Here is a 20,742-nt window from a genome sequence, read left to right as displayed (position 1 = left end):
CGATAACAGGAGGAAGGGACAGTGTTCGTGTGTGGCCGAGCGAAAAAAAGACGACGTGGACCAGCCTACTGGACCCTCGCAGATTTAGACATAACGCTTTTCCTTCCTCTACTCCATCGCATCTTCATTGGTATATCTCAAGATTATGACTATCATCGCGTAGGATCCGTCTAATAAATGGCTTATTTATTACGTATTGAAAAAAAAATTAATAGGTATTCTTTAAAAAAGATATGAGCTCATTTATATCAACCCTTTATAAGATGGAAATCGTGCAAAACCTTGGTCTTGTTCAGCATCTCGGTAATATCATGACTTTATATTTACAACTGATTCGGGTAATCTTAAATCTTCTTAATTTGGTACCTATCATTTTACCTGATACATTTTAATACGAAAGGCTGTGTTAAAAAACAAAACAACAAATAATAAATGTAGAATATTAGTTCGTTTCTTAACTTAATTTCCTTGTTTGATATGGATTGGTACCATATACGTGTTTGTGTACAGTACCTTGAATGTTGTTTTTTTCTCCATTTTTCAGAACCTACCCACCATTTGGCTAGATCAACAATTCGTTCTTTTAATGGCGTAAAACTTCGCTGGTTAACACCAGTTATTTCTTATGTATTCATATTTATTTTTTATTTTCTACCAATTCGATATCATATTTGTAATAGTGAATGTCGTGACTTTAAAAAATTATATTATTTATTCTATTGTTCTATTATCGTCTCTAAGGGTTGTTGATATACCAGAATCTAAATTTTTTTAGGTCTGAATTATGGGAATTCCCAAAATATAATGCTAATTGTAGATCTATTGTTGCTACATTATTCTACCTATTTGATGATTTCTTTTTGAAAAAAGAAATGTAATCTATTTTTTCCATTAAAGTCAATAATACACAGCACAACTGTTTTCAGGGAATATACTGATATAATCAAGGAAGGTTATTAACATTAACGTAACATTCTAGAGTGCTATTTGTAATTGTGATATAGATTCATCCACCTGCAAGTTTATTTGCTACTCTTAAATAATAAATATCTCAATATTAATACTAAAATATATGTGTTTGTGCTCACAGCAAAATAATTATATAAACTATATAATTAATTAAAAATAATTATATAAACGTCGGCATAAAATAAATAAATATGGTTTTGTTTATTTATGTTGTTCTTTGCTGACCGCACCCCCCGACAAACTTTTCCAATCATTAATTTACGGTCAACTATCTACACCTAATTATATAAACACTCGCTTTGTATGGAATTAATTTATTACAAAGTTCAAGTACAACCTTTTATATATATTAGTTCGTGCAATGTGCATTCCGGCTTGAAATTATTATTAATAACATCTGAATTATATAAAATGTTCTTTACAATAATTATACCATCTTAATCTATTATTTACATTATTTTATACCAATAGATCAAACATTGTTAATTTTAAGTAAATTCATAAAATCTAACTTTAACCACAATTAAAACTAGTTCTTACAATTATTATTATTATGTACTTTAAAATTTTTCGGACGAGTTCATGGAATAATTTTTAACCATGTTGTATTGTTGGAATCTTGAGTCAGTAGTACCCTGCACATGACGATCTGGTTTTCTCGTTGACATTTGTCCGTGAGCAACACTGACACAGTTAGTATTGTAAAGCGTGACATCCATAACCTTAATACTGCTTTAGATTAAAGTGAAAAATCACTTGGGTTACTATTGTGAACTTTTTTATTGTAATTACAAACTTCTTAAAAACACTTCTATTTAATTGGATCACTAAGAATTGAGAACTACTGAAGTGAATCGAAAGCAAACGCTCAATTCATCGAGTAATTGTTTTGGCCTGTAGTCATCGGCCTAATACTGCTTCCTGTGGGGCGATTCCATTCAGTTTTGGCTTAGGTTTTTTATCAATTGGTAACATACATATATAGACTCTTCAGACCTCAATTCAACTGTGATAGCAATAAAATGTCATCTATCTATAATACTATGTGATCACTCATCCAAGTACTCAGCAGGACCGAAAGCACGTTCACCATACAGTATACACATACTCGCACTTACCCACCTTTTCCCAGGATAGGAAAGTCACTAAGTTTTTTTTTTTTTGTTTTTTTTATTATATACTACTAAATGAATTTTTAATATTTTCATTTTAGAATCTGCCTGTGTACTTTATTTTTTATAAAATAAACCATTTCAGTTAACATTCATAACACAAATTGAAATATATTCCTGTTCTTTCAATTTTAAATTATTTTTTTACATTGACAGTTTTGAGACTAGATAATCATAAGGTTAAAGAACATCTTGCAAAAAACTCTTGAATAACATTTGATTTAACGATTTTAAGCAGATATTATTTGATCTCGTAATAATAGGTTTCATTTTTTTATTCAATTAGAAATACTTTATTTATTGAGAAATATTAATAGATGCTGCCGCAGTCTAGAGCTAAGGATTCTATTTGTGCTTTCATGCTATATTATACAGGACAAAATAATGAAGAAAGAACCATAGTGAATTAAATAATAATACAACAATAATAAAAAGAAAGGTCACAGCAGTAAATAATATTAACCCGCCATAATAATCTAGTGTCAAACTTTTCATTGCAAAAAATGTTTTATTTTTAAAATTGGACTTGGGAATTCTCCTCCTGATATATCCAATTAGGCTTGGCTTTTATTACCTGCAAGGGATTACCAGTATTAAAATATTATCTAGATGCTCTATATTTTAAATTGTTATATCTCTTTTATTTTAGGAATGTTTTATTATTTTTTAAATATATTTTATTTATTGGGATTTAAAAATATGACCTATGGTCCAGTACCTGTAGAGGAAACTGGAACTGAGGGCTCCAATTGGCAGAGGCTCGCAAGACTTGCGTCATTGCTCTCGGATCACAACACCGCCCTGGGTCCCAGCCAGGCTAATTCTTCACCTTCACTACCCTAGGCGTTAGTTCTTCACCTATTATAGATTCAACTATATATGTATATATAATCTGACAAAACGCATATATATATTATATATTTATTCTATAAATACACTTTTATGAAAATCGACATCATCAGTTTTACACAAGTACAAGTAAAAGGTAAGTACGTCACCTTTCGACCGGAGTTGTTAGATAACTAGAAATCAGTTTATGAATTTTACATCATTCTATTCTCTGTATTCCTCTAATGACGGATGTCCTCTATGAGGAACATTTGACAAAGAGTGTTGCTGACAAATAAACTCGAAATAGGTCTGCCACGTTCTCCATAATCCTCGTAGTTCCTCCCCATTCTTGTAGGCGAACTCGGCTGAGGACATGACCTAAATCGGCAATTCAGCAGATCTCCGGTTCTCCCGATGCAAATGTAACTCTTCATGTGTATGCACTTTCAATCAGGACATTGCTCCCTAATGCCTATAATGTTATTAATTATAACAATATAGCAGCATATCAATCCAACATGATTATAACTGATTGTTAGTTATTTAACTAAATTAATCTTTGTAACTTGAGGTATAGGAAATAGTCTATAAATTCTTATTAAACCGAAGTTTTCAATTGGTGATATGTGAGACATTTGGCTCTCAACGAATGCTTTTCGAAAAACCAATTAAAAAAATCGCTGGAAAAGTCATTTCGGAAGTAACTCAAAAAGTTAATTTTTTTTTTGGTGCAAAAATAAGATAATGATCAAGGCCCACGAAAAAATTGACATTTATTTATTGGTAGATCCAGGTGATCCAGGCTATATTGTTCACACAAAATTGTCATTTTAAAATTTTGTTTTGTTTTCGTATTTTTAGTCTGTACTGTTTCATACTTATAGCGTTTTGGTTACCTTTAGTAAATTTTACCTATGTTTTCAGTAAAGCCTTATCAATTTGGGAAACCATTCATTGTAACAACTTTTTTTAACGCCTAAAAATTTTTAATAAGCAGAAATAATGTAGATTTTGGTCATACAAATAATATTAGTTGTTATATCTTTTTTTCTTTTCCCGCCCTTGTTTTGACTTTCGACTAAACATCTGAAATCCAAACAATTTATTTTGTTTTTAAGAGTTCAACGGATACGATATTTGATTATTCTTTTTATTTCCTATTCCACTTTTATTTGTCATTAGATTTTTTTAAGTTATAATTTATTAGAATTAATAATTGATGGGCTAAGTAATGACATTGGTCCTGGAAAATAACATCGGATACACAATCTTGTTAAAAGTTTGAATTTCATGAATTCATATGTAAATTTAGTAGAGTTCATGACGTGACAGAAATATATAGGGAATATACCATAATTATTAAATTGAATTACATTATTCGAAGAAAGTCTTTATTCGACTTCTCTCTATTATTCATTATTATTAATGAACTCAGTTAATTACCCATGTCTATTGCTTGATTAAAGATGAAATTTAAAATTTCACGAGCTGAGCCGGCGTGGTGTTCCCAGAGCTAATATGATGATGGGAACTTGTGTTTAATATATTCTGACGGAGAGAATCGACTGAAGGAACGGTACCTTGGAAACTGTTAAATTAACATTGTCCTATATCGTTCCGTTCCATGTCAGTTCAGCACAAGCTCATCGGCTGCTATGTAGTAGACAATTACATTCAGGGCGGGATACTTGATTTGAGGCATTAAAAATTAACAATATTAAAAATAAAATACTGACATTAAAAGGATGAAAGGAAAAATTGCTGTATTTAATACATTTCAGTAGCATTATCAAATCTTGATACAACATATTACATTAATTTTAAAAAACAAATAAACCATTATGATGTAATAACAACACATATTATAAACACTTATTACGCAACAATAGTTATACCATACAAAATCATATTTACTACTACGTCCTAATGCAGTCAGTCACCTGAGGACCTCATTCCAACTACTGTCACAAAACAGACAAGACAGCTAAATCTAATTTTAAACACTGTTGAAACACGCCAAAAAAAAAATGATAAGCCAAAAACAAATTTTCCGAATAGTGTCAAGATTCTTGCCTAAGTGTGATATGGCATAATTAACAATACACACTTTCTAGTGAACAATTTAATCTTTTCCCTTATGTATACATTTTTTCACAACCTTGAAAAAGAATTCGTTACCACTTTATTATTTATATGAACTAACTAAATTTTATCAAATTCAATTCCGTATTTTCTAAAAAAATTATTTAGATAATTTTTGGTTTAAAAAATCCTTTAAACTTTCACAACTTTCATGTATTTACGTTCCAAAAAAAAATTAAGCATAAGCGATTGATTCGGTGATTCCATACCTGGAACATTATTTGAGATTTAAGAAACTAAGAGGCAATGCATACCAACCGATTTTACTGCAAAAGATGCGCTGATTTACTTCATTGTTCATTTCTGAGGAATTATTCTTGGACTATCCACATTTCTAACCTAAAATATTTTTCTTAACGCTCATTGTGTTTATTACTTAATTGCTTCATACCCTAATAGTTCATTAGTGAGGAAAATATATAATAACGAACAAAAATGGGAGGTCCTTCGAAACCAGAGGCCAGGACAGCAAAACTTTTTATTTTTTGTTCCAGTGGCTCTGCTACATGTGAGATCTCGATAGATTATTTTACTCTACCTTAAATAGTTAGAGCAGTAAACTTATTAAATTGTTAAAATAAATTGTAAATAGTATAAAAAATATTTCTACCTGTTGTATTTTGTTTTTTTATAATTTCATAAGTTATTAATATATCGATTTATATTTTTTATTTATAGATATCACATTTGTATATTTGTTCAAATTTTGTTAGTAATATTGTTATTATTTACATTTTTTTTGTAAATATGTTATTAATGAATACTTGGAACGATAATGCTTATTGCGCTTGACTGTGACAGCTTGATTATTATTACTCAATAAAGAAAAATATATATTCTAATGGTATCTAATAAATGTATATAAATATTTAAAACCACTGATTTGTACAATGTGCAGTCTGACTTGATAAATAATAAATTTAACAGTTGTAAATAATAAATAATTTAAAGAGAGTTGCAATAATAAACTTCGAAATAGGCTTATTTGGTTTCGACTTGAGAAATTTAGATGAATTAAGCAAAATCAATACTCAGGCTATGGAATTCAATTCCTGGAGACTGTTGAAGACATCTTACGACTGTGGCGGAACAGACTGGGACGTTGACGACTAATCTACAACTGGTCCCGACGTTATTTGGATTTATTATAATTTGACATAAAGATTCATCTCTAGGGACCGGTTCCTTGAGGCCTCCTTCATTAGGCGCCTGGCTGTCTCTTCGCCGCTTCCTCTTCTTCTAGTCCGGCTGTCATTCTAATGATGACCACACTCCAAGGCATGGAATGTGGAATTCCTTCCACTGCTCTCCAGTAATATTAATGAAGATAATTAGTAGATAATATAATGTCTAGTTTTAACATCAATAAATTTTGACCACGATTTGAAATGACATTTTTAAGAATTTGAGATAATGGATTAATTAATAGGATATGTGCCTATATAAGTCTATACTGTGGGAGGTTCAAACTAACAACACAAAAATTCGAACTCATAATTTTTATTTATTGAATAAATGTCCATCCAGATTTGTCAATGTAGATGATAGTTTAATCAATAGAAGAAGAAATTATACCCACTTATAAAGCATAAAAATAAAATTTAAGGTTAAAAATTAAATTTATTCTTTATATTTAAGTCTAAAAAAAAGTAAAAGAGATTTACTTTGCATAATTCTACACTGAATTTTTTCATCGTTTAATTTGTCTTCTGTTTCTTGCCAAAGAATGGGGTGTGGATCTTCTGGCACTTTGCACATATCATAACTTCTGTATTCCTTATTTTCATGAAGTTGAAGTATTTCTATGTGAAATTATTATTTAAAGCAGCGATCTTAAAAAATTAAAACTGAAGAGATAAAGAGATACTTGTAATACTTTTTGCATATAAAATAAACTACATATTTGAAAACAACAATTCAATAAATCTGATGGAATGTCTAAAGAACTACTACATTTTGGTGTTTTAACCGTCATTGTACCCATAATTACTCTTAACTTTTTTTTAAAAATATATTTATTGCAATTTAGAACTGTACATTTATACATTACGTAAATTTTATCTCAGTTATAACGGAGTGATATAGGCCTCTAGAGAACTCTAGAGTTTATAATGGGTGGAATGATATCTGATTCGAACTAAATCGGTTACATAGGGAACATTAAGGTCTTTATGTATGATTTTATTTGTGACAAAATGAGGAGCATTGAGGATTTTACGAAGGATTTCGGATTGCAAGGATTGTATACAAGAGGAATTCGAAGGTTTAGTGGAGTCCCAAAGCTCAACTCCATATGTCCAGATTGGCCTTATTACAGTCATGTAGATCAATCTTTTGCAATCAGTTGAAATTTTAGACCGTTTGTCTAGTAGGTGCTGTAATAGTCGAAATCGACGTGCAGTTCTTTTCTATCTAGTCGTGTGAAGATTCCAGGTTAGTCGTTTGTCCAGATGTAGTCCAGGGTAGCAGATCTGTTCGACAGAGATAAGAGCAACATTATTAAAGGGAACTGTAGGGCAATCAGTAAGTTTACGGCGAAGTGTAAAGGTGATTTGTTGGAATTAATTTTAATCCTCCAATTACGACACCATTCCTCGAGGGATGTGATATTGGATTGGAGAGTTTAGGATGCAATTAAATGGTTACTATTAACTGCGAGCACACATGTGTCATCGACATACGTGGTGAAGAAAGTGTAAGGATTTATTGGGATGTCAGCTGTATAGACGGTGCAGAGGATGGGACCGAGGATACTATCTTGAGGAATACCAGCGGATGAGAATAGAGGGATGAATAGGAACCATTGTGGTTTACTTGGAATAATCTATCAATGAGAAAGGAATGAATGATGAGAAAGTATGTAGGTGGTAGGAATTTGAGAAGCCTTCCCGGGTGCCAGACTCGATCATAAGCCTGTTCTCGTGCAGTACATTCCGCACAACCTTCAGAACACGATGACATTGCTGGACTGTGGAGTGGGATGTTCGGAATCCAAACGGGTGTACTAAGTATACCAGAATAAGTTAATTCATTTTTTTAAAATATTTCTGGTTTGTTTTTCTTAATCAGACTATTTATTATCTCCTTTTATATAATAATTTTTTCTCCGTTTTCAGTTTATTTATTTCAATTTTTTTTTATTATAGTCCTGATTAACATTTTTGTTCAGTAGAGCTTAACAAAATATCATTTGTCAAAAAACATTTGGGTGCAATAAGAATCAACAGTTTTAAAATTATTGCTAGGCTAAAGGTAAAACCAAACTCAATATCACTTCAACCAAACACAACAAATAAGAAAATAATTAAATTAATTCGAATTTCTGACTTTATAATATTTTGTAAGTAATTTAATAATTTCATGGTCCGATAATGTTTAGTTTAAGTGGTCATTATAATTATTAATCTTTTTAAATTTGCTTATTTTTATGCCTTTTGAAACTTTTTTAAACATGGAAACAGTAAAATGATTTGTATGGAAATGTACCAAAATGAGCTTCCAAAATAACCAAGTGACAAATGCGTAAATAAGGATCTAAGAATTTACTGAGGTAAACTAATATAATTTAAATACTAAATCTTATAGCCCTGTTTTTATTTATTACTAGTTTTTGTAGTTTGTTCCTATTTGGTACTATTTCACTGAATAGGACTTTTTAACTTTATGATAGCTATAATATCACTGATAGTCGTCTCTATTATGAAATGAAAAATATTTGAGATTGTACGCTGTCGTTTGGATACTTCTATTTTTTAATTCATACCATTAGATCTCATTATGATTGAGGCACCAGAAGGTGAAAAATTCCTGTTACATTTATTATAATATGTAATAAGTTTCAATTAAAGAAAAATTTTTTAATAACGAAATTAGCTCAATAGACTTTTTTCAAAACAAATTTTTTATTAAGCAGGATTGGTAGATCAATGCAATATTTCTGATTAAATTGATCTTGCTAAAATACAGATTTTTCGTTTACTCCTGAATTAGATATGGCTATATATTAGTGAGTTATTTTATATCGGATTCCCTTCGGAAGCAATCTGCTCTTGGAAAAGAGCCAAAATAGAGTTAGAACTATTAGAATAAACTGCGGGACATAGGAAGGTCTCATTTGAAGGGGTGTAAATTGGTAAGGTATATTGGGACAAGGAGGCAGTCGTCACATCAAAACATCACTTCTCCTCTTCCTGTCCCATCCATTTGAGAACTAATCTACCGAGATACTTTTTCCTTTCCTCGTAGAAAAAATCCAACTTTTTTTTAAAAGAAAAAAAAACAATAATAAAGATTAAATTAAATAAAAAATAGTAAATATTTAAATAATACAGAAGGGTTCTGCGCTCTATAGCAGGTAGAATCTATCTCAATGTAAATTTCAGAAATCTCAACTACTGCTACATGGCCAAAAAAATATGAAAAAGTTTTTTAAAGTAATCGCATATAAAACTGAATTTCCAAATAATTCCGCGATCGAATGGTTTGCGCTTTCGCATATAATTTAATATTTTATCCATAGCTACATCTGTTTTCAGCGTATCAGTATTTTTTAATTAAAATATTTACATTAAAGTTAATAATATGTTTATATTGTTTATATGTTCACCTTTTAGTTACTAGTACGACGCTCTATAAACAGAAAACATCAGGAAAAAATCTATAATGTGGTCTTGCATCTTCTTCACCATCCAAGTCACTGATTAAAAAAAAAAATCATGGTCTCAAGAAATAGAAGTTCGAACTTCATAAATATTTTGGATGAATATACATGTCGAATTTGAAGAAAATCCTACTATGCATTTGATCGTAAACAAATAGTACAGACAAAATGCCAAACCAAAAAGAAAAATAGTTATGATAAATTACAAAAAATAAAATAAATTCCTTACGCATCGTCGTTTTCCTGACTTTAATAAACTATTTGTGCCAAAATTTGAGAAAATTCAAATACGCGTTTGACGTGATATATGCATTATTCGACGCTTCTTCAATCTCTGAGATTGTTAAGGTGTAGATTTATTTGCATGTATAGAAGATTCCCCCTCCCCCCCCCACGTTGTACGAATAATCGTTGCTCTCTATTCTAGTTTCCACTCACTTTTTTTTTTACAGCTTTCTTAGCTCTATTATTTGTCGATTTTCGTTTTGGACATATTATGATTATACTTTAGTAATTATTAAAATGATTACAAATTCATATTTTTGAGATAAATGATATGGTTATAATTTTATTACATTGCATAATAAATTCAGATTCAAAGAATAAAACTAATCTGGGTTGTTAGAATAAAAGATTTTTATATGAGGAACTATTAAAACGACCACCATCTTGGAATTCGATAAAAAAGTAAATAAACATAGACGTACTTAGTTTTTTTTTCACTTCAGGAGTACTTAGGGAAAATTAGAAGTTAATCGAACGGCTTGGCCGCAATCGCATAACATATAGACAGAGGAATTGATGAAATTCACCTCCCTTGCGCCCGATCAATGAGAAAACTTATATCTTATTAAGCCATATATATTAATATACTATTATTATTATTATATAATTATTATATTGTTATTAATATACAATTAAATTATATTATTAGTCGATTTTAATACTGTGTTAATTATTTTTAAATTCAATTTTCAGTAGACTGAATTTCATTTATTATAATAACCATTATTATTATTTTATAATATATGCATTTATAAATAATTGTTATGTGTCATTTATTTAAAGAATTGTACTCTAATTCATCTTTAATACCTTGTGTATTAAACTTCATCCAACGATGCAAAAAAAAACAACGGAAAATTAAACAAAAATTGTATTTGTTCTATGAAAAATAGGATTGATTCGGTTTTCACACATATCCTCAGAACCTTGTTCCTTTATTTTGCTAGTGTCCGAACTTAAATACTTTTGTTTCTAATTTGGCTCTTTGTGATAAGAACACTTTATTTATTTCTCTTGCATTCCCTTAAAATGTTACCTAATCTTAAGCCTATTTTATTATTATAACACAAAAAATATACATTTTTTCTCTATGAAAATCTATTTAAAAATATAAAACGAAAAATCTGACCGGTTTAGAAAATCCGACCTAGACTCTACGAGGTATGGTTTCATTCTCTAATGTTTGTGTTGACTCCTCCCAGAAAAAGCAAACTGTCAGTCCCATATCGCGCACAAAAATATCCAGAGAATCGTGTTAAGTTCAAGGACAAATTTCAAGTCTTCATTATCGGACACTATGTCCCTATTTTCACAGGTTTCTTCAGTTTTCGACGATTGGGGAAAATGCTTATTATGTATAAATGTTTTATTTTTATATAAATGAAATCCTATTCTATTTTTATTAGTGTAACTTATTTATTTCTAACTGTGTGTTGTATGTTTTCAGTGAGACAGGCCAGCGTGTTCGGCCTGAAAGACGTCAAGAAGAAGACCAAGGAGAAGCTGCGGTTGGTCTGTCGGAGTAAGGGCAACCCACTCCCGGCAATCTCTTGGTATAAGGACGACCAACCCCTCAACGCTACGAGAAATTCAAAAATTCAATTCAAAAAGTAAGCTAAAATTTACATTTTAATTACTATGTAATATAATATTCTACGAAATATACAATATCTAATTCTCGTTTCCTTATCATGCAAATTAATCTCAATAAAAATATAGTGCTTTGGAAACCAAAGTTTGATAATAGTGTATTAAGACTTTTAAGTAAGTAATACACAAGTCTTGAACAAATAGAAGATGAAATTTTGATAACAGATGATTTTGAATAGAGGCTTGAAGGTCTCTTGTTTTAAAATAAAAATCTGTAGAAATTGTATATATCCTCTTTCATAACATTTTTTACTAGTCTATTGTTCCTTATCGAAAATTCATTGCCACTTTTTCACTGTTTATCTATTTTTATAGACAAATATTTTGGCCTGTAAAAAATACAGCAAGACCCAGTTTGCTAATGATCATCTATGATTTACACATAAATAAATTATTATACTATTTATAAGTTTGTTTTGTATTTTCTTTTATTTAATGGAAGGAGGTCACTTTATAAATACCAAAATGAAGCTAGAGGCTATAATGAAAACGTCTAACTATTAATAAATATGATTAATAACAGTTCCCTTTATTTCTTAATAAAAAGATTATTTTTAGTAAAATGTTAGAAATATTTTACATCACATCGTATATAAGTTAGTAATAAATTAGATAAGTAGAATCGGAAATAGTAATCTTTTTTCCATCTAAATTTAAATTATATATCATTGCTTCATTATGTATGTATTATAAACGATTGAATAATCTTCCTGTAATGTCGTCTACGAAGACTCGAGCTTAGTAAATGATTATTGGTTAACTTAGCATTTAAATACCCAGGATAAGGTTCATTAGGTCATTAGATAAGTTCTACTGTCTTTCAGAACGACTTAGATTCTAGAGGTTTCCGTCAGATTGGTACTGTCAATGCACTAACGAAAAAAACATCACAGTCGTTCAAACGTTAAATAAATCGTTAAATTGACAAAAAGCGCGTTTTCTAATTTTTCAAGGACGATGTTTTATAACTTCTTACCATAAAATTATTTTTATTCATATAAGATAAAAATACTTAAAATACGGAGATACTTATATTTTTGAAAATAAAATAAAATTTGTTTTTAAATTTCCATATAACAAACGGAATTGGTTCTTTTTATTTTAAAATACTTCTTTTTCTTCTAATTTATTATTTATTTAATTTAGTCAATTTTAAAAGTTTGATGGATAATTTTTAGAAGTTATAGAGGGAAGCAGATAGGGACTATAAGAAATCTCAACAGAATTGTCGGTTATTAAAAAAATGTTAATAAAAATCTTGCTCGGAAATGCTTAACGAGCTAATTAAATCGTTAAGGATTTAATAAGATCTTGCATCTTTTTTTTCTTGAATAATCGCTCAGGATTAATTACCAACAAAAAAAAATTATTTTTCTCAAAAAATGGGTTTAAACTGTCAACTGACTGCGTAAATATAAATCTGGTTAAGATCAACTTTGACCTTCTAAATAAAAAACACTTACTCTGACATTTTTCTTAAATTTTTAATTATTATTTTATTTCAGCTCTTAACCTATTAAATATGCCTTAAAATGTATTTTTACTTAATTTTTTTCACATGCTGTTATACCTAAGTCAGTCAGCCCTCGGATTCAGAAAATTCATAAAGAAATTGGTATTACACTCATACCTGAGTTTATTGTTGAAAACTGTCCTGAAAACAGTTTTTATTTTTTTTTATATATCAAACAATAGTCAAATCTGAAGGTTAGACCATTAAGAGGCATAATGGCGTGTGGGAAAAGTTTTAGTACAGGTATGATATTATAAGATTTCTCGTTGATAAGAGGTTAAAGACTGAGACATTGAAGGTGAAATAATAAAAAGATGAGAAAAAGGATAAGAGGAGATTTTTAAATTAAAGTGCCTCGTCTCAAACTATATTCTAATATAAAATAGTTTTATAAACTTAGAAATAATTAATGTTCTTTAATAATGAATTGTAATAAGCTTTTTGATCTTTCTGCCTCACACATATATACATATATTAAACTTGTATTGTAATAAAATACAATAAAGAATGAAGAAGATGATTTAATTGGCACACTTAAGGGCAATAAGTGTTAGGACTGTAACCACTCTACCATACCATATATACATATTAAATAAAAGTAGAAAAGTTAATAAATAATTATAAACTTAAATGGATATTAATTATGAAAAATTGTAAACAAACATAGGAGTATAAATGAGCTAGGCACATCTAATGCCCTTTAATTGATATGAAACGTTACGTAACAAAGAATTCCTGTACTGTAGAGATACTTTGTCCTTTAAGGCAATTATTATAATAAGATAGAAAATAATAGATTGAAGTAAGGTTCTAAACATAGGCAATCATCCTCTTGGAGGAGAGGGAAGAATAAACAAAGAGGGAGATTAGGATGCCTTCATGAGTGACAATTAAACAAAGCTGTTGGCAGCTCTGCTTTCTGTTCTCCTTTGATCAGGCAGTCCAACTGTAATTATATTTTAGAAAGAATGTTGATTTGAATTTGTATTTGAAAGATAAAGAGCGAACTAGGCATCGCTAACTAGTAAGAACAGGGCCTCTCTGTTCAAATCTAGACTATTATGCTATATTAGTATAATTACATATTATATGCTTATCACTATACGCTAATATTAATTTAGCCATTTAATTTTTGAGAGTTAAACTTAATAATAATTTAATGCAAGAAAGCATATAAATCATCAATAAATAAATAATTTAAAAAATAATAATTTTTGTATGAATAGTTATATAAATTTAATTTTTTAAAATTGAGAGAGAGATTGAGAGTAGCTAGAAAAAGAAATTCGTGGTCAAAAGCCCTTTTTCTTTAGATTAAAGTTTTAAAATCCTCGCTACCCATTTTATAACTTACCAAAGCCGTATTATAATTTTCAAAGTTGGTTGCTAAAATAAACGAGAACTAATTTTATCACTTATCGTCGATATATCTCTTACAAACTCGACCTAGTGATTCTAAAAACATGATTTCCGGACAGACACCATTTTTCCAGCTACCGCCTTAATGATTTATTAATTACATATTTTTTTCGTTTTCTGGTCTTCTAGTTAGGTATTCTAATACACTCGTAATATATAAAAAGCACAAATATATCTAAGCGGATGGACTGATATAAATTAAATGTCTACTTGTATTACACGGATTATTGCAATATGATTATTACATATCACTATCATGTAACAGAGAAAAGAGTTAAATAATTTGTATGAAAATAAATTATTAATTTCTAATAACCTGATATCAGTTCTTCCGTTAAATACTCTCTTACCACCCAAACCTACTAGTATCTAACCTTGCTTCCTTTTTCCTTCCTGACAATCCTCCGAGGTCCCTAAAAAGAAGATGATCTTGAGAGATTCTAATATAGAAAGGGTGTTAGAGTACTAAGGATACTCTAATAACATTTAGCATCTGGTACTACCAGTGGGTAGTTTCTCTACATGCCTATACCAGATTATTATAATCTAATTTCAAATTTAGGGTACGACTTTAGTGGAAAATTCAAAATTTAAAAAAGGAATGAAAATCAGATAAAATGTTTCCTGTATAAGAGACGTATTGAATTATAGAATTTTCCTATCTTCCACTCAAAATGCTTGAAAAACTAGTTCATAAATGACCTTACAAAATTTAGTCTAGACGTGTCCATTTTCTTTTCACAGGCTGATGAAATAAAAAAAAAAACGCAACTTCAAAATCACCAAAGAAATGATAAGTCGGTGGATTTTGATAATTGATAATCGTAATCAGAGTCGATTTATATGATCATTCTAACCTTTTAACCGAATCCGCTATCTCCTTCCATTTGAAACCTGACAACTCCTAGTTTCCTCCATTGTTTCCCACTCTGTGACTATGGTTGCCTGTATTCAGGGGACTCGTAGGTGAAATCGAAGCTGCACTTAAATGCTTCATGAATAGCTCTTCACGATTTGTTTTTGGAATTACCAGTATATAAACTTATATTCCGGTGAGTTTAAGTGGCTCTACCCTCTCTATCGACATTAGTGTTTCTAAGCGCCTTTCCTGCTCCAAGTAATTAAAACTCAGCGCACTCACATATCCTAAAAAACCTGCTTTTCAAATCCTCTTTCCAATCCCGGTTTATCTGACTTCTACCCTCCACCACACCGAACTAATGCGTTTCCGCAAATCCTTCTTTATCCGAGCTGCCTCCCGCTGGAACTCCATTCCCTCTGTCATACCCCATGCACCAACCCTTCCCTTGTTAAAATCCCAGCTTTTCCTTTTTCAAACTAAATATTTATTATTTTGAACATAGACATGTATTATTTTTAAATATTTAAGCTACTTCTTTGTATACCTAAAAATACTGAGCTATTAGTGGTCAATAACATATATTGTAATAATCCCTATAATATATATAGTACGCTATGTAAATAAAACAATATCATAAGAACCATTGTTCTGAGCTGCACCAGCGCTGGATACAATATGCCCATTTTTGGAAGCACAACCCATATGCTTTAAAATAGAAGAAATGTTAATAAAATATAAATAATAAAGTATACATTATACTTAATACCGTGATTTTATGATATCTACCGCTCAGCTCCATTTCAGCCCTATGAGGGAGTACTCATGACGCGTACTTTATGGCTTTCAAGCGAGACAGTGCACGGCGCAAGGTATATGCAACACGCGACGCACTCCGCCGTTGCACTACCACGTGTGCATCACGTGAGTTCCTACTCCCGGCAAACTTTACATTATCCCCGTCAATCGATAATTGGCTGAGATAACATCTCTGGCATCATCTTCTAGATATCTCGATTATCCATTTCCAATTAAATAATAATCTATATTACCGTTTCAATCGACTAGCTGTCCGGAAAGAAATTGAAAAATAGATTTGTCGCAATCTTAAATGTAGTTGCATACATAATTTCTCAATTGGTACTCACGTCATTTTCATTAATTATATTCTTTTTTAGTAATGAAAAAGATAATCGGGTATCGCCAATGTGAATATGAATTTAGTTATTTAAATAGCAATGGACGAACTCAAATAGTTGAAATCAGTTGTCTAGATTTGATACTGTTAAGGATACTGATTATTCAACTAATTAATAAATTAAAAAAAGTAAATTAATTAATGGGAGAAAAATATTTGATTTCACTAATACAAAAATTAATACCATATTTAAAGCTTCAAATACATCACCTGAAAAATCGTCAATCGTTTGTTGTTGCAGCAAATGATTTATTTAAGAAAAACGAAATAGTTTATAGTTAAATAACATTCCTGCATATTTAACATCTTCCAACAGACAAACATTAGACATATTCAGAAGCGAGGTGGTATCTAGGTCTAAGTTTGATGTTTTGGGTTACACACAAATTTAAAATTAATTTCTGTTACGGCACGTATTATCGGATTCTGTTCTCTTTGCAAAAGGAGACAACTGAAACTGATTCCCAGTTCTTAATTAGAGAATGGGAAAGCAAAATTTATTATTGACTCTCGGTAGCTAGAATTATTTTTGTCAAGAAATGTTATTTCATATAAAATAAATCGTTTGTAAAAAAAAAAAAAAAGAATAAGAAATAGGTTCGAGGATATTTCTATTTTTTTTCTAACATTTTAACAAACCAAAAGTTTGCAATATATAGATACGGTTACATGTTTTCCTCTATAAACAGAATTATCTGGAACCGATTTCTCATTCCTTTGATCTTTGAAAAATGGAGTTGAATGTGTAAGGTTAAAACTCCGCTATTATTTATTTATATTTGATATTTATAAATCGGAATGTTTATCATTTAAAAACCTAATGATAGCGGCAGAAGCAAAAGAAGCTGATTAATTCATGCAGGGACCTGACACGATGTGTGTCGAGATTACAAGGAGCTGGAATCGAGGCGTGGGGCCCGTAAAAGATATAAACAATAATAAATAAAATGGACTAGGTGGTCTGGGAATATATTAATAAAGAGATCCCTGCTTATCTGACTCGGGGGCCCAGAGTCGTAAAACTGTCTCCAATCGATCAGCCTCTTCAAAACATTTATCGATCCTAAGGCATCTTAGGATCCACTCTTCGGCCTATTTGCATATCCTTTAGATCGCTTCTCTCCTCTTCTTTTTCTTCCATCAGTTATCCTCATATCATTAGCACACGGTATTAAGTCATCCACGCATTACTTAGTTTATAACTTTATTATCGAATAAAACTTATTTATTTTTTATAGAAAAATGGAAATTTGGTATAAATGTTCCCACCAATGTAGTCCTATTAGAAAATCAAGAACTTCTATTTTTACTGACTTTATTAAGCATACATATACTTTCCTTGATATACGTCGCTACCTTAATTGATTATTCTAGAAGATAGAAGAATTGCCATATTTTTCGAAATTCTATATTCATCGAAATCTATTTTAAATTAGTCAGTTCTAAGTAAAGCTTAAGTAAATTGAAAACCAATAAGGAACCTTATCCATAAAAATGCCAAAATCAGGTAAAAATTTTGGTATAAAAATGAAAGTAGCTTCCATTTTTCAAGTTTAAAAAAAAAAGAAAAGATAAATCAGAATTCGTGTTAAAAAAAAAAAAAGAAGTAAAAACAACTCCACTTTCATAAACATCGGAATTTAAGTTATACATATACATACAGTCGTAACATTATTGTATGTCCTGAATAGTCTAGTTCTAGTCTAGTTCCCAAGTCCAACTAGCTGAATAAATAAATGTCGAAGGTGAAAGTTAAGTTGTCACGGAGTTTATTGAACTGACTATTTAAAATAAAGCAAAAAGAGGATTTTTGATTCATAATTTAAAAACTATATTTATATATATTTAAATAACATAATAAAATGTATATTGTATTAATAATCAGATTATAATTTCAATCTTAAAATGAATTGTCTTATATAAATATAAATAAAATGTAGTATCTAATATAAATTAAGGTCATTATCTAATATAAAATCTAGTAGTCGAAAATAGAAAAAATTAAAAAGTAAACTTATACTTGGAGACTTAATTACCTCATTTTTCAACCAAAGTACCATGGTACTAAAAAAAGAAAACAAGGTTTAAATACCTACATTTTCCACCCCTTCTTCCAGCCTCTAACCAGAACTTACCTTAATCCTTTTATTTCTCCACCTTCTGAATTATCGATCTTCCGCATTTGTGTAAGGAATACATTTTATGGTTTCATTTCTTATTTCAACATTTTCATTCTTGATATTTTGTGTTTTATGTTATACATTTTAATGAAGTGCTTGCACTTTGAAACAGGAATAATGTTTTGCTAATAATGTCCTAGGAAGAGGTCGATGGTCGTGTTCCCGAAGGTGCGACCAGAAGACGCCGGGAGGTACGAGTGTAGGGCGACCACCGTCTCTGGAGCCGTCAAATCCATCTTCGCTGTGGTGACCGTGGAAGCACCGCCAGCATCCAATGTTCCGGACAACAGTGAGTACTCCTATTACTACTTTATATTGTATCTTATTCTTATGCAATCCAATCAGATATAACACTCGCGATGGCACTGCTCCTCTAAAATCCTCTTATAACGTGACATCACCAAGGGCACCCGATGACACACTATCTGCTGAAAGATGCATGAGTCGCTCTTGCCAACCCAGTTCCATAATGACCGTCTGTCGTGTCATTAGTCTGACTCATCTCTTGGTCCTTAATGCTAGCTGATCCTTCTGCAAACACAGTTCGTTTGGTTCAAATTGTCTTTTTCTTTTAATATTTTTGATTCTTTGGAATTCAAATAAACTCCTAATTGGAATTAGAATTCATTTCGTGGAGTAATCGTTCATTAAAATTCTCGCTCGACTGTTTTAAACTTTGAAGATAAGACCAAGCGAGAAAAAAAAATAGGACCTGAACAAATAGCGGAAGATATTTCTAATTAATGGGAGTAAGCCCTGAGGTGACTGTGGCACTAATTTCTTCTAATTGGGGCGTTAGTTCCTCTCTGCTTGAGATATATTATCAAATTTACAACCTCCATGGAACTGTTCGGTCAGATAGTATCCATCTTCACCGCCATATAAAAATGAGGAAATGGACTAAATATCTTGGGAAAATTCGCAAACGACTTCATTGTTGTTTGTGAGAGCGTATTGTTGTTCGTCAATAAGGATAAAGAGTATTGGGCAAGTTCTCTTCGAAATAGCTGCAATTAAGGAAGGGTCCAAGGCTAATTGTGTTGCGTAAGGTTTGAGAAACTTATTGATAATGATAGAACTGTATTGATAGAACTTAAATTTTTTTATGGTCCGTTTAAGTAGGACTAAAAATTTACTTTATCTCAACCATGGAGATATTTATCATTGAGCGTGAATATGCTTCAAAATGTAAATTCTTTGGTTTTGGTAATCATTAGGCCAGAAAACCCCTCCGTTCACTACAACACACATATCCAAAAAAAAACGTTTCTGGACATTAGATAAGAAATGAGTAATTTAAAAAAAAACATAACATACATGCATTTGATATACTTTTATTTTCCCCTGAATTATGTTAAGTCGTAATAATTTGGACCCCAAAGATATTTGTGAATAATCCCCTTTTTATGTGCATATTTTCTTCTGTTTTATCCACATTTATTTGAAGATAAATGATCATGGAAGAAACCAGAATAGCATTTTTTATAAATTGGTCTATCTTCAAAATTTTGCTAAGCTGCATAAAGCAATGTCTCAAATCTATAACACCTAAACATTATAATCTTCGAAACGTAAGTGTATTCGGAGATTTTGTGCATCATCTGTTTGGAATCTGTCTTTAATAATCAAATATTTACAGAAATGGAACAGGAATGAACAGATGCAGCGGTTCGTTGTATTTATTTCAACTAACTGGCTTGGACTTTAATGCCCGCCAGGAATAGAGTAGATCTCGCCACTGCCTTCCATGTCTATCGCTTTATTTTCTCATCCTCCACACACATATATACATTATAATGCATATATGTTTGAGCAATGAAGGAGGAATTAAACACAAACAAACATATATATATATATATATATA

At 30.5% G+C, this 20,742-nt stretch overlaps 1 protein-coding gene across 4 annotated transcripts in view; it reads left to right on the top strand.

Annotated features, from left to right (window-relative positions):
* Positions 1–20,742, top strand: part of vn (membrane-bound neuregulin protein vein) — a 208,727-nt gene that overhangs the window by 164,975 nt on the left and 23,010 nt on the right. For all 4 annotated transcript variants that reach the window (XR_010844500.1, XR_010844501.1, XR_010844499.1 and 1 more), the window contains exons 2-3: positions 11,507–11,669; positions 19,019–19,167. Coding sequence is in view for 1 of the 4 variants with exons in the window: in XM_067051376.1 (XP_066907477.1) it covers positions 11,507–11,669; positions 19,019–19,167 (312 nt within the window). In the remaining 3 variants the exon portion in view is untranslated. The remainder of the gene's footprint in view (positions 1–11,506; positions 11,670–19,018; positions 19,168–20,742) is intronic.

The sequence above is a fragment of the Halyomorpha halys genome, unplaced genomic scaffold, assembly GCF_000696795.3.
Source record: "Halyomorpha halys isolate HHAL.00 unplaced genomic scaffold, Hhal_1.1 Scaffold434.1, whole genome shotgun sequence".
NCBI lineage: Eukaryota > Metazoa > Arthropoda > Insecta > Hemiptera > Pentatomidae > Halyomorpha > Halyomorpha halys.
This window is presented reverse-complemented; position numbering and strand designations above follow the sequence as displayed.